This window comes from Macaca nemestrina, chromosome 10, assembly GCF_043159975.1.
Source record: "Macaca nemestrina isolate mMacNem1 chromosome 10, mMacNem.hap1, whole genome shotgun sequence".
NCBI lineage: Eukaryota > Metazoa > Chordata > Mammalia > Primates > Cercopithecidae > Macaca > Macaca nemestrina.
In genome coordinates, this window is record NC_092134.1 from 31,478,122 (window position 1) to 31,495,982 (window position 17,861).

Here is a 17,861-nt window from a genome sequence, read left to right on the forward strand (position 1 = left end):
CTAATTTTTGTATTTTTAGTAGAGACGGGGTTTCACCATTTTGGCCAGGCTGGTCTTGAACTCCTTACCTCAGGTGATCCGCCTCCCTCGGCCTCCCAAAGTGCTGGGATTACAGGGGTGAGCCGCCATACCCGGCGGAAAGTTTTCATTTCTAAGAAACTCCCAGGTGGTCAGCTGAGTAATGAGGGACTGAAGCACACAGTCTTAGGAGGCGTGGGTGGAGGCACCACTTTGAGCTCTCTGGCTCTCAGGCCTTCAACTACACCTCCAGCCTTCCTAGGTTCTGTGGGCAGCAAATCATGGGCTTTCTCAGTCTCCATAATTCCATGATGAATACCTTATAATTAATCTCTTTCTAGATTTTTCATGCTTTTTCTTTCCTCTTTTCCCTTTTTCTTTCCATTCCCTCCCTCCCCTTTCCTTCCTTCCGTCCCTCTTCTTTCCTTCCTCTCCTATTGGTTGTTCCTCTGAAGAACCCTAACAGAATAGCCAAGTTGTAGCCTCCAAGACTGAAAGACCCCAGGTCCACGCTTGTCAGGGATGTTTCAGAGTCACCTGTCCTTGAGTGAACCATACCGGGTTTGACCATTAAACTAAAAGAACTGCTTTTGCTTATTCTATGGGTGACTTTTTTATAAAGTGTAATACAATGACAGGCATCTCTGCAGGCACCAGTGTAGATTGAAGACCAGAGGCCTTTCCTTCTCTCCATTTTCTGGGCACCAAGAAAGATTCCTGTTGACTCTGGAATCTGAATCTCTAAACACGACAGAGAATTTCTCAATCTCCCTAGCTAGTGGAGAGCTCAGAGTTACATTTAATCTGATTTAGAAAAGTTAAGTAATATGGTAAGTCCTGTACTCCATCCTAGTATGATACACACATTGACAATAACGAATACATAAACCACATTATCCAGCTTCTGCATTGTTGTCATCCTCTCTTATACCTGCATCCTGCCGTGTTTATATGTTCCCCTCTGTGTACTAGTCTTATACATTATAAATTCCTTGAAGGCATGAAGTACCTCTTTTTTTTTTTTTTTTTTTTTTTAAGATAGGATCTGGCTCTGTTGCCCAGGCTGGCAGTACAGAGGTGCGATCTCAGCTCACTGCAATCTCCACCTCCTGGGTTCAAGCGATTCTCATGTATCAGCCTTCTGAGTAGCTGAGACTACAAGTGCATGCTATCACACCTGGATAATTTTTTGTAGAGATGGGGTTTTGCTGTCTTGCCCAGGCTAGCCTTGAACTCCTGCACTCAAGTGATCTGCCTGCCTTGGCCTCCCAAAGTGCTGGGATTACAGACGTGAGCCACCACGCCCAGCCTGAAGTACCTTATTTATCAAGTTGCAAGCTGAATTCATTACAGTGCCATGCAGATATCAGACATTCAATAACTCATTTGTTGAGCTGAATAGTGTTTCAGAATTTATTCTAAAAATGAATAGTTAAGGGCATATTACCTTGTTCCAATGTCTCTTAGAATTATTTTTTCTACTTTGATATTAATTTAGACGAGAACATCCATTAAGCCTTCTTTTAAGGTAAAGAAAGAAACGTGAGCCTTAAAAAAAAATTTTTTTTTTGAGACAGGGTCTCACTTTGTTGCCCAGGCTGGAGTACAGTGGTGCAATCTCGGCTCACTGCAACCTCCACCTCCCAGGTTCAAGCTATTCTTGTGCCTCAGCTTCCCAAGTAGCTGGGACTACAGGTGTGTGCCACCACGTCCAACTAATTTTTGTATTTTTAGTGGAGACAAGGTTTCACCATGCTGCATAGGCTGGCTTGAGCTCCCAGCCTCAAGTGATCTGCCCACCTCGGCCTCTAAAACTACTGGGATTACAGGCGTCTGAGCCACTTTGTCCAGCCTAAAATTTTTCATGAATGTTTAGTTTCCCAAAAGAATTTTTGGTAAATTCCTGTGATATATAATTTTTTAATACAGTGAAATTTAAACAAAATTATAGAAAAACCAATAGTAATAACAGCTTCTGATATTTTTTGCTCTTTGCAGTTTCACAATAGACTTTTTCTTCCTTATTAGAACTTTGCAGTGTATGTGTACCCTTAATATAAGGAAAGATTTTATGTAGAAAAGTAATATTATCTAATATAAAATATAATTAAAGAGCCTAAGTCATAAGTGAGGAATCAAAATTCAGCAGGGGGGTTTTACAGTCTCTTTTAGGCTATGTAAAACCATACACGTATAAGCAGCCTAACCAGCTTGGCCAATGTCTTGGCAAAACTGCTCAGTGCATATTTGAGTTAAGTAGCCAGTTCAGCTGCTGCGCTATGGCTAAGACCCAGCAGCTGGGCTGCAGGGACTATGTTGATTAGATTTGCCACATTGTCATTTCTTTGGTTTGTATATAGACATAGGGCCTTCATGTCTTTACAGTTGAGCCAGACTTCCTTTATGTAAAATACCTTAGCCAATACTGTGCATGTAGCTTTCTTGATTAAAACTGGTATTTACACAGGGATTGCACACAATATTATTCTGGAGTGGTTGGGAGCATAGGAGCAGGGGTGATAGCCAATGTCATTAACAACCAGTAAGGCAACATCACCAACCAACTCCAAAAGAGATATATAGAGCCACCATAGTTTGGACATAAACTAGACTTTCTCTTGTTCTCAAATGTATTGCAACGAACTGAATCATTCACCCTTCCCTTTACGAGCCCAACATCAACCCAGATCCATGACGACCATAGAACTTCTCAGCTAAAATCTGGAAAGAAAGCAGAGCAGATATGTTTAAAATGTCATCCAAAGAAGCCATGGGCCCACCAACAAGTGACAACATATTTAGCCCCTGCAACAAAAGACTGAAAAGAAAAACAGAAGGGAGGCAAGGGAATAAACAGTAATGGTGTGGTACCTTACAGTTCGATTCTACTCCCTTAACTGAAACTTTGTATCAGGAAGAGTAAGGGAAATTGTGGAAAAGATTATGGGTTAGTATAAATGTTTCGCAGCTGCTAGATTTTTTAAATAAAGGTTTCCATCAAATTGAATGGATACCGTTAGCAAACCCTAACTCTGTAATAGGTCTGTTGTCTGCAACAGCCCTCTGTCACTATGACTAGCTGTTTTGGCAGAAGCTCTGGCAGAGTTGGCCAAGATGCCTTGCTAGAGCCACAGGGAGGGCAGACCTGGGTTCAGGGGCATGCTGGCTCCCAGCCTTTAGTCTCAGTTCTGTGTCTAGGCACACAACCCCAAATACATAAGTGAATATTGTATCATTTCATCACAAACACTTCAGATTTGTTGTACCATTGACTGAATTCATTTTCCCTTCTGAGGAAATTTGTTTGAAAGTTAGACTTTTAAAAATGTTTCATTGCATTCAAATAAGAAAACAGGGCACAGATCCTGGTGTTAAGCAGGGCTGTATGAAATAAACAACTCTGCTTTAGTTAGAAAAATCTATTAGATCAAGAGAAAGATGGGTTTTCAAGGTCCAATCGTGGTGTATTGTGTCATGTTCTTTACTCTGAGAGGAAAAAAAAGCATTTATAGCCTACTATTTAAAATAACTGCTTTTGCTGATTCTAGGGCTTGCATTTTTGTAAAGTATAATACAGTGAGCAGAGATAATAATGACCAAAGTGCTGACTTCAAATGAGATTTTGTTTGCAATTTTTAATTAAGCAATCTGGGCAATTTTTTTTTTTTTCTCTTCAACATTAGGAGGAAAGAAAAAGACCACACTTGGGGGCCTGGTGGAAAAACAGAAAATGCTTTTTCTCGTTTCAACCAGATTTCAAAGCAGCAGAGTGCAGAGAGGCAGTGGCCAGGCCCTCAGTATTCCTCAGGATTGCTTGAGTGTGCGTCTCGCAGATAGGAATCAATTATGTTTGGAGGTACGCCTTGCAAGAGGAGCCTGCAGAAGGACAGCCCACCTAGAGAGGACCAAAAGGAAAAGAGATAAATCAAAACCATCTACGTGAAAAATCGCTGAAACAATACTTCTTGACTAGCTGCCTGGAAATGTGACTAATTATGTTCCCATTAGTTACAAAGATTCATTCAGTCTCTACTTGGAAATCTTCTCCTAGTTTTAGTACATTTAGAATTTAAAGCACTTGGCATCTAGAAGGAAAAGCAAGTTCCCAGCAGAACCATAGCTGTTTTCCCCCTACTATTGTTCAATCTTCATTTAAATTCCCAAGTGGTTGGAAAGTATTTATTGCTCTTTGAGAGGTTTTGTGATTCCTCATAGATGATTTAAATGTTCCGACTGAACAGCAGAATACATGCACACCATCTTATGCATCAGCGGGAAGATCTGCTTCCAGTTTGTTAATGTTGTTTTTAATTAGGCACAGAGAGTTTCAATTCAAACACATTGGAAAATATATAAACTACCCCCTTTAACTGTGGTCATTTATGCACGTCAAAAGCACAAAAATTGGAAATATTTTGTTAAAGTTATAATGATAAGACCGGTCCAATACTTTCTGAAGGTGTGAGAAACACCAACCAATATTTCATACCTACCTTCTGAGTTTCTGATTTATGTCAAAAAAATAAAAGTACCCTTCAAGAGAGAATCCATGAAACCACAAAAATTCATGGTCCTTTAGTGAAGTGCTTCACTACTTGCTAATAAATTCACGTCCAGACAAAGCAGCATGCCATTTGAACATTCTTAAAAACTTCTTTAATGCAAATTTGAGAAAGTCATTCTCCTTTTTTTAAAAAAACAACTCAAGTCACATATTGGTAGAAATGATGCCACTTATGTACATGTCCATTCCTTGATGCAAATAATTCAGAATGCTTGGGTATCACCCGTTTTTGTCTACATTAAATGCTTTGATTCATGCTCTACTGCATTCAACAACTTGCTTCATGTCAACAGGAGACTGCTGTGATGGATAAGTACTAGCTGTTAATTTCAAGATAGTGAACTACAAATTAAAACTACTAAGTTAGCGATTTAAAATAAGTCTATTTTCATTGGATTACATAATGAAAATCATGCCATACTCCACAGGCTTGGTATGGCTTATGACAGTCATAAGCTTCATATGCCAAAACCATATGAAAGCTTACCTTAGATGATATTATACATTCAAAAATCCTTATTGTGCAACGACTAAGGAAAAGAGAAAGAGGGAGAGAGAGAGAAGTCGTAAGCATTAATAAAGTGCTAACACCAAAGTTGAGTACTTGTTGGATGAAATTATGGTCATGATTATGATGAGGTGATTTCATTAATCCTTAGTCATGTAAAAGATGTAGGAAAATAGAAGCACATGAAATGAAGGGTGGGGATCCAGTCACGTCAAAAGGATCATTAATATGTAAAACATTTATTAATATGCACAACTACTTTGCCTGAATAGGTGGCAAAGCCAATCCGATTGTATAGTGAATATCTATGGTAAGAGCTTCCAAACCATTAGCTTAAAACAAATATAAAAACCAAAACCCTACAACATATATATATCGTGTTTTTCAACAAAAGAAAAACATAGACAATGGACAAAGTGTTAGTGTACATATATATATGTTGAAATTCTAAAAGGCAAAATTATCAAGTACAAATATTAGACTAGTGTATTCTATAATATTGTACTCTGAATGGAATATATATGACTGATCTAAATAGACACAAAACTTAACCTTATGTTACAAAGCTCTTCTGTATACAATCTACAAAGCTTTCAAGAAAGAATCTTACTTTTTTTCTCTTTTGAAAGCTGATATTATCTTTGGAAATTCACAAAACAAATATTGTAAACTCAGGCATAGATCTACATCATCAGGGTTTTAATCAAGTTGCATACCCAGCTGCAAATAACTCTTAATTTGCAATTCCAAATGGGGGCAAATCACATGTATATGATAGTACTCATTTATTGCTTGATACATTTTATAATAGAGCCTAGAATTTTCTTTCCTTTTAAGTTCATAAACATGTGAAATAATTTGAGTCCCCATGAAAATGTCCAAAATCTTCAACAGATAGATGGGTTACAGATATTCTACTGGCGAATTTGTAATGGGAATATTTTAAATATGTAAGTTTCCCAATTTATTTTTTTTATTTGTTATTTTTTTGAGACAAATTCTCACTTTGTCACCTAAGCTGGAGATCTCGGCTCACTGAAGCCTCCTCGACCTCCCACATTCAAGCGATCCTCCTGCCTCAGCTCTCCAAGTAGCTAGGACTACAGGCTTGCGCCACCACACCTGGCTAAGTTTTGTACTTTTTGTAGAGATGGGAGTTTGCCATGTTGCCCAATCTGATCTTGGACTCCTGGGATCAAGCGATCCACCTACCTCGGCCTCCCAAAGTGCTGGGATTATAGGCGAGAGCCATCACGCCTGGCCTTTAAATATTGGAAATATTTTTTTATCCTCTTTCCATAAAAAATGCTCGGAACATTAAAAAAAAATGTTTACAACGTTCAGTTCTCTGAATTGCATCATGAATGTAAGGAAACTATGCTGTAAACTATCTTTTAAAAAGTACTTCTACAGTTAAAAAATGAAAATAATAAAGAAATGTTGATTCCCAAGTTTTGATAGTCTTATTATATAAAACGAGATCATCTTCAAACGTAGCTTTCTGGCTTTATTCATGGAGACATGTGGTAAGGTACGTAGTTTTCTGACAAAACTTAGTTTCTACATTACTTAATATCCTTGAATAATTTGGCCTTCCTTGTTCATGGCATAAACACTGTATGCCATGAGCTGCTAAGAGGTACAATTAAAAGCAAATGAGAAAGTCAAGCTTGACATGCAAGGTGCATTTTCATGTAAGAGGAATGGAACGGAAGGTAGAATATCCAGTGGGATATAAACGTTTTAAACCTGTTGCTGCCCCTCCAGGAAGACTGGTTGTCCAGGGGTATCTACTCCTTGATATATCACTGCAGAATCAGAATATTTGTACCAGTATTTATTTATTCTCAGTTGACATTCTTACCTTTTTTCACAACTTAACTTGATTCAAGTTACCTATTATCAGATAACAATCTGATGATAAACAATTTCAGTTACTTTTAGGACCAAAAACTTTTACCAATATATCACAGTTGATACTTTATTATGAACTTATGTACTAGAATACATTATTCTTTTTATCAAATTTAATTACCGTACCATTTACTATATTTTCACTAAAAAGACTATATCATGTATATGTATAATACTATTCACTTTTAAGGAGGGCCTCAAATATTGTTCCATTTGTTAAAGCATCATTTTATATCATTAACAACATTCAGCTAGTTTCAGAGCATAAATAAGTGGTACTGTTTTTTTTTAGTTTTTGTTTTTTGGGGGGATATTGAAACAAAAGCATCAACAATACTTTGGAACTAATAAGGCTAGCAGTTGAGAAACCAGATGATTTGCAATTATGACCTTAATAATCATTTAAAGCCAATAAAGGAGCTAAAAATGTTTAAATTCGTAAGGATTATCTAAATAGTAAGGCTTGAAATTTTCTAAGAATATTATATGCCTTATATTTGTGAGAAAAAAATCAAATCTTTTTCCTTTCACTCAATTATGAATCATAAAAGAAAAAATACAGCTTTAAAAAGTTATAAGAGGAAAGCGGCTGGGTGCAGTGGCTCACGCCTATAATCCCAAAACTTCGGGAGGCCAAGGCGGATGGACTGCTTGAGGTCAGGAGTTTGAGACCAGCCTGGCCAACATGGCGAAATCCCGTCTTTACTGAAGATATAAAAATTAGCCAGGTGTGGTGGTGCATGCCTGTAATCCCGGCTACTCAAGAGGCTGAGGCACGAGAATTGCTTGAACCCAGGAGGCAGAGGTTGCAGTGAGCTGAGATTGCACCCTTGCACTTCAGCCTGGGTGACAGAGTGAGACCTTATCTCAAAAAAAAAAAAAAAAAAAATATATATATGTGTATGTGTGTGTGTATTTATATGTGTGTGTATACATATATATATGAAAAGTTATTTTGTTCAAGAAGTTTCTCTATCACATTTATATTAGATTTAGCACTAAAAGACTCTTTTTTTTTTTTTTTTTTTTTGAGACGGAGTCTCGCTCTGTCACTCAGGTTGGAGTGTACTGGCGTGATCTTGGCTTGCTGCAACCTCCACCTCCTGGGTTCAAGCCATTCTCCTGCCTCAGCCTCCCGAGTAGTTGGGATTACAGGCGTGTGCCACCACGCCTGGCTAATTTTTGTATTTTTAGTAGAGACGGGGGTTCACCATGTTGGTCAGGCTGGTCTCGAACTCCTGACCTCGTGATCCGCCCGCCTCAGCCTCCCAAAGAGCTGGGATTACAGGTATGAGCCACCACGCCTGGCTAAAAGACTCTTTTTTAAAAAACATAAATACCCAAGCATTTACTATGATTTTCTAAAATAGATATTTACTTTCTGAGTTTTAGGTCATAATTTCTTCATTATAGAGAGATTGGAAAAAGAAAGATTTTAGTTATTACAGAATGGCAATATAATACACTTAAGAATGAGAGAACACACTAGGATCATGTCACCTATTATCTCATAATGGTGACTCTTTGAAGGGTTTTTCATGGTGTCCCAAAGTAGGTTCTGCTCGTAAAGAAAAATGTCAGTATAAAAATGGTAGTTGATTAATATGAAAATTGATTAAGATGGCAGGTTATGCTTTTCAACCACATAAATCCTTATGTGTTTTCTTGGTTTACATTAGTTGCCACACTTTGAAAACTAGTATAAATGAAATGTATACCTATAAATGGAAGTTCTCTAGTAAGAGATTTGAAAAGCAACCTGTTATAATATGTATATACTATATTCTATATGTGTAATATCAAACACTTAATTAGCAAAACTATTTCTATAAATATCAGAAAATAATAAACTTAACAAAATAGTAAACTAATTAAAAATAGTGCAGATTCCTCAATTGCCATTTCAATAGATGGATTTTCACACTAGGCTTCTATTTATAGATGAATGATGTCACCAAAGTGATAGCCCCTTTCATTCTTACCATGGTGTACACATACTAACATTCCACTGAAATTAACAGTCCCTTAGCGCAAACCACATAAGACAAAAATAAGTTGACTTAAATAATCAAATAACCTTCCACAAATAAAGTGAAGTGAATGTAGGATGTAAAACTGCCTTCTCTCCCTGAATTCCCTCCCTGCTTCCCTTGCCCTCACCACCCTCTCCCACCCTCGCTGCAGCGTTTTGGCAAACAATTTGGATTAAGAACAATAAGCATTAAGAACAATAATTCAATGATTTTCTTTAACTTTAGTCTATACATGAGATATTGGATGTCATACCTTTCACCTCCAGTTTGCATTCAATCTCCACTGTCCCAAGGTCATTGACTGCTTTGCAGCAGTAAGTGCCTCCATCATAGGGGCTGGGCTTGCGAATTTCCAGGGTACAGACTCCCTGGTTGCTGAACATCCTGTATCTTGGGTCATCCACAATAGCAACTTTGTTTTTCATCCAGGTTATTTTAGGCTGAAGTTCAAATTGAAGAAACTTAGGTCAAAACATATCTGTACTTGGCATATTAATAGACCATCAAAGCCAGTGACAGGATGTTAAAGCATGGCTTAAAAAGAAAGTGCATCTGAGAATGATAGATTTCTACTTGGGCACTATTTCTCACATTAAACTCTACTTAGTGCTTGGCAAAGAAGCAAACGAACAGTTCTGACAAAGAAAGCCAGATTTGTTCAGAGGCAACTCTAGGGCAATCTTCTCAAATGGATTCAGTTGCATTTCAATTTGATCTACACGGGTACAAACTTTCAGTTATAGGATGAACAAGTTTGGGGCATTGAATGTACAGCACCGGTGGTGACGAATGTATTAATTTGATTGTGATAATCATTACACAATGTGTACACATATCAAATCATCATATTGTTCAGCTTGAATGTATATGACCTTTATTTGTCAATTAAATATTTTCAAATTAAAAACAATTTCGTCCATAGGTCCATGATATTAACTCATTGTAGAGAGTGCATATTTGCTGGGCATTTTTTTTCAGAGAATCCCCTTAAGGTGTCATGACCATTTGATTTTCCTCCTTTCCTTTTCCTGATACTCTTTTTTAATTCTTTATGAACTGCATCTGCCTCATTACTTAACCTGTCCTCTGACGTCTATATTTATCATCCCATGGCAATGGATCTACTCCAATCAGATACTGCAAGATCAGTAATGACCCAATCACCCAGGAAGATGACTTCATTCTCCTTGACCTCTGAACCGCATTTGATATCAGTGACTCCTCACTCTCATAGTGTCTTCTCCTTTCTTTTGTAAATATGCACCCTCCGCATTCTCTCTTCCACCTCTTCTATTATTTTGTCTTGCTCAGAACCTACAGATGGCACCTTTTCTGTCTCCTTCACACAGTCTTCTTCTTCCTTCCGCCCTTCAAATGGGAGCGATCACTGAGCCTCACACCTTGGTCCTTGGCTTTTTACTCACTATCCTCTTTCCTCAATGATATTCCTTTCTAAAGCTTTGGCAAGGGGTAGAATGTAGCATCTTTATGTCTGGGACTCCCAAACTGAGAGCAAGAGCCCTGGCCTTTCTCCTAGGCTCCGGGTGAACCTCTCCATCTGCTTCCTCATCATCCCCATTTGGATGTACCAACATCATTTACAAGTACACATTAATTTAGCACCTTTTGCTCATCCTCAGTCTGGCTTTTTCCTTTGACTTTCCTTTTTTTTTTTTCTTTTTTTTTGGAGTCTTCTGTCACCCAGGCTAGAGTGCAGTGGTGCTATCTCGGCTCACTGCAACCTCCACCTCCCAGGTTCATGCAATTCTCCTGCCTCAGCCTCCCAAGTAGCTGGGATCACAGTTGTATGCCACCATGCCCAGCTAATTTTTGTATTTTTAGTAGAGACCATGTTGCCCAGGCTGGTCTTGAACTCCTGATCAAGTGATCTGCCTGCCTCAGCCTCCAAAGTGTTGGGATTACAGGCGTGAGCCACTGCACCCGGACAACTTCCCTATTTACGATCAAGGTATATACAGGAAAAAAAAAAAGTTCATAAATTTTCCCAATTCTAGGGTACTTTCTCTCAGTGCACCCAGGGATATGTACATCTCTATGGGTGATATTCATTAAATCGTTGATCTTTTCAAATGCCAACATGAAGCCTGGAAACCTTTCTCATCTCTTCAACCGGATATGATATCTCCCTTCTTAGCACACTGTACCCTTATCAAAGCACATTTATATTCTGTCTTACAGTATAGTGTAATTGTTGTTTAATTTATCACAGAATTCTTGATATTACCACCTAATTTTCCAAGTGAAACAATGTTATTACACTTCCATATCCTTATACAGGAGATGTTCTTTTTTAAATAGGTGGTTTGCTTTTTCTTCAGAGGAATCCCTTAGTAAAGAAATGTAAGCATTTTTTACTACTGCATCTGAATAGTGTGCCTAATTATCTACCACCACTAACACCCTCTAATCCCCCATCCTGGGAAAACACAAGGAGCAGCTGGATTTGTTTTTATTGTTACTTACATTGTAACACAACAAATACAAGCGAGGGACTTTAACTGATGTGATAGAAGAACATAGTACCTTAGGATTTCCTCTCACACTGCAGTTTAGGGTGGCATTGTAACCAGCGATGGCATAGGTGTTAACCAAAGGCTGAGTAAACATGGGTGCCTCTGAGAAATCAAAGTCTTCATACACTGGATTTTTGTAGATTTTACCTTAAAAACAAGCATTACAAATATGTTAAAATTATGTAAATTGGCCTGAGACTATATTATTGGTGGCATCCTTTACTCACGATTAAAACTTTCCTGAACTTAGAAACACACGGAAAAAGATGAGCAAATGCCATGTGGCAAACATTCTGAGGGGTACAAATGCATAGCCAATCATACATGAGATAGAAAGCCAGAGGGGTCATCTGAAACTGAACCAGATATTGAGAAGACTTTGGTGTCTTTCGGAGTATTTTGAACAGAAATTTGTTCTAATGTGAAAATTCACAAGGAAGGTTTTAAGAAGAGGGGTTTATGATGAAATGGAAAGATAAGGATAGAATTTAGTTTCTCCTTTTATAATCGAGTGGGTCCCATGTGTAGCTACATTGAAGGTGTCCAAGAATAAAAGTAGAAACTCTAGAAGAAAATGTCTACTTTTTCCTGTCTCTGGGGTATTAGCCATTTGTAGATCCACTGCCTAGAAGCTGGAATGAATTAAAGCCTATATTTGTAAAAAAATTCAATAATAATATAATTCCACTTAAATTTTACTTGAACACCATTATCATAATTTTACAATGTACATTTACCATTTTTTAAATTCCCTTTCACCACATCTCTTTTTCCAGTCTTCTCTGTGTAGTCACTGTCAACCAAGGTTTTCAAATGTCAGTCCATTCCCAACTCACCATCCTTAGCGATCACAGCACTCTCTTTAGTCATGGTGGCATCCTCACTGAGGCCGCACATGTTTTCAGAAAAGACCCGGAAGTAATATTCATTCCCTATGACCAGTTCAGTAATGGTGGCATTGGTTCGGTGATAATGCTCGATGACAGTGAACCACTCCTAAAAGAAAAAAAGAAATAGTAACTGGAGGAAAATCACCTAAAAGTATACAATTTTTCTAACTGTAGATTGGGATAAATAAGTGCTTTATTAACAAAAAGAAGAAAAGACTACTCATTTTTGTATGGAGAGTAATAATATGTTGTTAAAATATGTTTATATGGAGAGTAATACACGTTATTAAAATATGTTGAAACAATGTATATTTTGTTTAATATTTTACAACTTATTTGCAATTGACTATGTAATTTAATCTTCATTTACACATTAGATTCATATACCCTAGATGTCATCTACTATCTTTATTTTTTTTATAACCTTTAGGTGTCTGTCGTCTATTTATCTACCTGTCTACTTACCTATTTGTCTTCCTAGCTATCTTTTGTAGAATAAAGTATAATTACAGAATTTTAGTGCCAACTTCTTATCAGAAAGACCTGAAGCTAAATCACTAGATAAACATTAGTAATATCCAGTACATTTACTTAACATTATTATTATATATTTTTTTCTTTTTGAGACACGGTCTCACTCTATCACCTGGGCTGGAGTGCAGTGATGCGATCTTGGCTTACTGCAGTCTTGACCTCCCGGGCTCAAGAGACCCTTTCACCTCAGCCTCCTGAGTAACTGGGACTACAGGCACGTGCTACCACACCCAGCTAATTTATTTTTTATAGAGAGGGGGTCTCCCTATGTTGTCCAGGCTGGTCTCAAACTCCTGGGCTCAAGCAATCCTCCCACCTCAGCCTTCCAAAGTGCTGGGATTACAGGTATGAGCCACTGCTCCCCGTTTGTATTATTAACTTTGGTTCTGTTTTTTCTTTTTGAGATGGAGTCTTGCTCTGCCATCCTGGCTAGAGTGCAGTGGCACAATCTTGGCTCACTACAACCTCCACCTTCCAGGTTCAAGCAATTCTCCTGCCTGAGCCTCCCAAGTAGCTGGGAATTCAGGCGTGAGAAAATCTGGTGATCTTTAGCAAGTCATTTATCCTCTGTGAGCCTCAGTTTCCTCATCTATAAAATAAGTTTATAATAAGTCTTACTCCAACTAGGTTGCTTTTTAAACACATTAAGCCAGGGGTTTTCAATCTTTTGGCTTCCCTGGAAAAAGAATTGTCTTGGGCCACACATAAAATACACTAACACTAATGATAGCTGATGAGCTGAAAAAAAAATAATCATAAAAAAAATCTCATAATGTTTTGAGAAAGTTTACAAATACGAGTTGGGCTGCATTCAAAGCCGTCCCGGGCTGCATGCGGCCCGGGGGCCACAAGTTGGACAAGCTTGTATTAGGCTCTTGTCCTCCTCCAGACCCTTCCGCATTTGCACATGCTGTAACCTTGGAGAATCTTTCTTTTCTAACTAGTGTCTGTCTTTTTTCTTTTTTTGTAGGTATAAGTGCACAGTATCCAACTTATTTCACAAGGAGAAACAGTTGCATGGGTGTGAATCTGAGTCAAAGTCTCGAGCAAATATTTGTGGAAGGAATGAGTTTATTGAATTCTATGGAGCATTGAACCAGTTGCTTTATATCATTTAAGCTTTGTAATAATCAAGCAAGGGATATTTGTGCCCCCATTATATAGACGAGGAAAATAGAGATGAAAGAAGTCAAGTGATTGTGGTCACGTGTGGTCCTTATACACGTGGTCTTAAGTAGCAATGCTTCGGTTTAATTCCAGCTCTGTGGCTCCACAGGTCCTTTCCTTTCTGCTCTGCCACATCACTTCTCCACGGCCCCAGCTGGCTCCTCACCAGTGAGGCCCTTGTGCCACCTCCTTTACCTCTGATGAAATGGGCTTTTGCTGCTGCTAACCAGAGAAAGCCAGACCTTACCATGCTCTTCTTGTCAGCCTTCTGGATGGTATACCCTGTGATAGCAGCATTTCCATCATCCTTCGGTGGAGTCCACGTGAGAGCGACATTTTCTCCCCAGACATCCTCAATCTTCACAGATTGGGGTGGACCTGGACGGTCTACAGGATGAATTCATGGTGTCACTGCAAGGTCACTTTCTTTCCCGGTCTATATTTCATTTCAGGAGGATATTTTAAATGACCTTTTCCTCTGTTTTAGGAGGCATCACTCTTCTAGACCCTACCATGGGGGGCTTCTGAGACCCTTTGCCTTCCAGTAGAATGGAGCCAGGCCAGATCAAAGGGCACAGAGCAGCCTCAACACTCCCTTCAACTTCACAAAACTCAAAAAGGATTAGCCAGTGGGAAAAGAGTGCTTAGTTTAAAGGGAATGACCCTTTAAACCAAGATAGGAGGCTATTCAGGAAGTTGCCCCGTTGGTTAGAGAACCTCAACTTTCAGCAAATTTACTGAAATACAATGATAACAATGATTGGAAACAAGGCTTTTTTCTAGCTCTGCTCTTAAATTTCCTTCTTTTTGTTTTTTTGGAGACAGAGTCTTGGTCTGTAACCCAGGCTGAGTTGCAGTGGTGCAATCTTGGCTCACAAGAACCTCCTCCTCCCAGGTTCAAGTGATTTTCATGCCTCAGCCTCCCAAGTAGCTAGGACAAGTGTGTGCCACAATGTCTGGCTAATTTTTGCATTTTTAGTACAGACAAGTTTTTACCATGTTGTCCAGGCTTGTTTCAAACTCCTGGCCTCAAGTGATCTGCCCGCCTTCCAAAGTGCTGGTATTACAGGTGTGAGCCACCATGCCCGGCCTTAAATTTATTTCTTGAAGTTGCAAAAATTACAGAATAATTTAAGTAATTAAGAACTAACATTATTTATTCTTTGGGCAGGTAAGTATCTAACTACTCTGGCAGGATCAAAGAATTCAGTGCTTAACTGTTCAGTTTTGCTTAGGTACATCTTCCTTATATTAATACTAAAAAAAAAATTCTTCATTCTCCATGAAAACTTTTACCAGTAAATTTTAGGTGTAGTAAGAAACATGTTAAACTATAGCTAGAATCTATAATGTCTAGAATGTAAGAATTCAACATAAGAAATAACTTTACCATCAGGGAGATGAGAAACTAAGAGTAAGAGAGAGCCGGGTTGTAGAATAGTGCAGAAGGATTTCACTAAAAAGTACATTCATTAATTTTCTTGAACATATATGCCTTAAATCTCTCATGATTAGTCCTTTGAGTTGGTGAGAATTCATTTTGAAATGGTAACAAATCTTACTGCCTTGTTTTTTTTTTTTTTTTTTTTTTTTGAGACAGTCTCTCGCTCTGTCACCCAGGCTAGATAGAGTGCAGTGGCTTGATCTCAACTCACGCAACTTCCACCTCCTGGGTTCAAGTGATTCTCCTGCCTCAGTTTCCCGAGTAGCTGGGATTACAGGTGCACGCCACCACACCCAGCTAATTTTCGTATTTTTAGTAGAGACAGGGCTTCACAATGTTGGCCAGGCTGGTCTTGAACTCCCGACCCCAAGTGATCCACCTACGTCGGCCTCCCAAAGTGCTGGGATTACAGGTGTGAGCTACCACTCCCAGCCTAATTTATCTATTTTTAAAAAACAAATCTAAAAAAAGAGTTTTATATAGAGCCTGCCTAACAAAACTCCTGCTCTTGCCTTAGGGACAAGAACAATTCATTCCTGTACTGCTTTGACAGAACGTTCTGGCTCCTTCGTCTAAACCTACCAACAATCTGGATGTCAATTGATGCGGTCTCCACAAATTTGTCCACTTTGACTTGCAGATCGTATTTCCCAGAGTGGCTCCTCTCTGCTTTTCTAATAAATATGATTGTATCAGTCTCAGAGTTGCGAATGTTTATTTGATTCTTATCAATTTCTACACCATCCTTCTTCCAAGTTAACTCTGGTCTTGGTTTTCCCTAAAAAGAAAGACAGCAAAAGTAGAGGGGGTAAATCACATTGTCTCAAGATGTTTCTTCAGCATTATGAGAAGGACAATGGCTTAACCCATTCTAGGCAGGGCTGGAAAACACCACCCTTCTAGTCTGGTGGTGAGCAATGACAGCAGCAAAGCTGTCATCTGCATTTTATGTGCAAGGCACTACCTTAGGTACATCACATTGATTATTTCCCTTAATCTTCACATCAAGTTTAGTATCATTATCCTCATTTTTTGGATAGATAAGTTAAATAATTTGCCCAAGGTCTTGCATTTAAGTAAGCACTGGAACCAGGTCTCCCAGCTGGGTCTGTTGGCTCCAAAAGCCTACACAACACAGGATAATGGTTAAGAGCATGGGCTCTGGGGCCCTGGAATCTATATCTGGCTCCTGACCACTTAATGTCTGTGTGACCTTGGGCAAGTTACTTACTAAGTTTTCTGTGCCTCAACGGGAATATTGGTAGTACCTATCTCAAAGAGTGGTTATAAAGATTGAATTCCTAAGAAAGTTTCTGTCCAATACATAAGTTTTTGTAATTAATATCATCTAATTTTTTTTTTTTTTTGACAGAGTTTGGCTCTTGCTTCCCAAGTTGGAGAGCAGTGGCACAATCTTGGCTCACTGCAACCTCCACCTCCTGGGTTCAAGGGATTCTCCTGCCTCAGCCTCCCGAGTACCCGGGTTTACAGGTGCACACCACCGTGCTTGTCTAAGTTTTGTAGTTGTTAGTAGAAACAGGGTTTCACCAAGTTGACCAGGCTGGTCTCGAACTCCTGACCTCATGTGATTCACCCACCTCCGCCTCCCAAAGTGCTGGGATTACAGGCGTGAGCCACCGTGCCCGGCCACTATCATCTGAATTCTCTCTCTGTTCCCTCTAGCTGTTGAAACTATTCTTTAAGAGCAGAATATAAGAAATCATAATCCCATTCATGAACCTGAGTTTCCATTTCTATTACAAAGGAATTTCCTAGAAGATCTGAGCATCCAGGCTCACCCTGGCAGACAGGAACCAAGCATGAATTCTGTCAGGTAAGGCACAGCTTTCCTGTGGGCTCTGAACATGGCTAGGTTATAATAAGAGATGTAGAGCTACACACCAAACCCCTGCTCTCAGAGCCTGAAGAGTGGTTGGGGGTGCTCAGACTCACACATGGGAAGCAGAAAACAACATTGTTGAAGAAAGGGAAAGACAGCTGAAGCTTATATTTCCTTAAATGTACAACTTGCTCTTAGCCACTAGGGGAAAATGTGGGTTCTCTAATAATACACAAAGTGAAAAAAACCACTGAATTAAGTCACGGGGCCACGGACTCTGTTCTTGGCCCTACCATTGACTTTCTGCGTGATGTTGGGCAAGTCACTTAACTTCCCTGTCAGTTTCTTCCCTTCTCAAGCAAGGTAAGGAAATCTGGCCTTTCTGCCTCACAGGGTGTTTCTGAGGATCAAATGA

The 17,861-nt window shown here is 39.0% G+C and overlaps 1 protein-coding gene across 7 annotated transcripts in view; it reads right to left on the reverse strand.

Moving 5' to 3' along the window:
- Positions 1–3,633: 3,633 nt before the first annotated feature.
- The window catches only part of LOC105493834 (myosin binding protein C1), a 99,910-nt gene continuing 85,682 nt past the window's right edge, over positions 3,634–17,861 (reverse strand). For 4 of the 7 annotated variants that reach the window (XM_071071247.1, XM_071071244.1, XM_071071245.1 and 1 more), the window contains 6 exons: positions 16,189–16,384; positions 14,410–14,549; positions 12,408–12,567; positions 11,582–11,718; positions 9,291–9,477; positions 3,634–3,913 (listed from right to left, as the gene is read on the reverse strand). In XM_071071247.1, coding sequence (XP_070927348.1) covers positions 3,813–3,913; positions 9,291–9,477; positions 11,582–11,718; positions 12,408–12,567; positions 14,410–14,549; positions 16,189–16,384 — 921 coding nt within the window. In that variant the 3' untranslated portion in view covers positions 3,634–3,812. Of the gene's footprint in view, positions 3,914–5,069; positions 5,113–6,839; positions 6,899–9,290; positions 9,478–11,581; positions 11,719–12,407; positions 12,568–14,409; positions 14,550–16,188; positions 16,385–17,861 lie in introns of all 7 variants that reach the window. The other 3 variants (XM_071071243.1, XM_071071248.1, XM_071071246.1) reach the window with 3 other exon arrangements.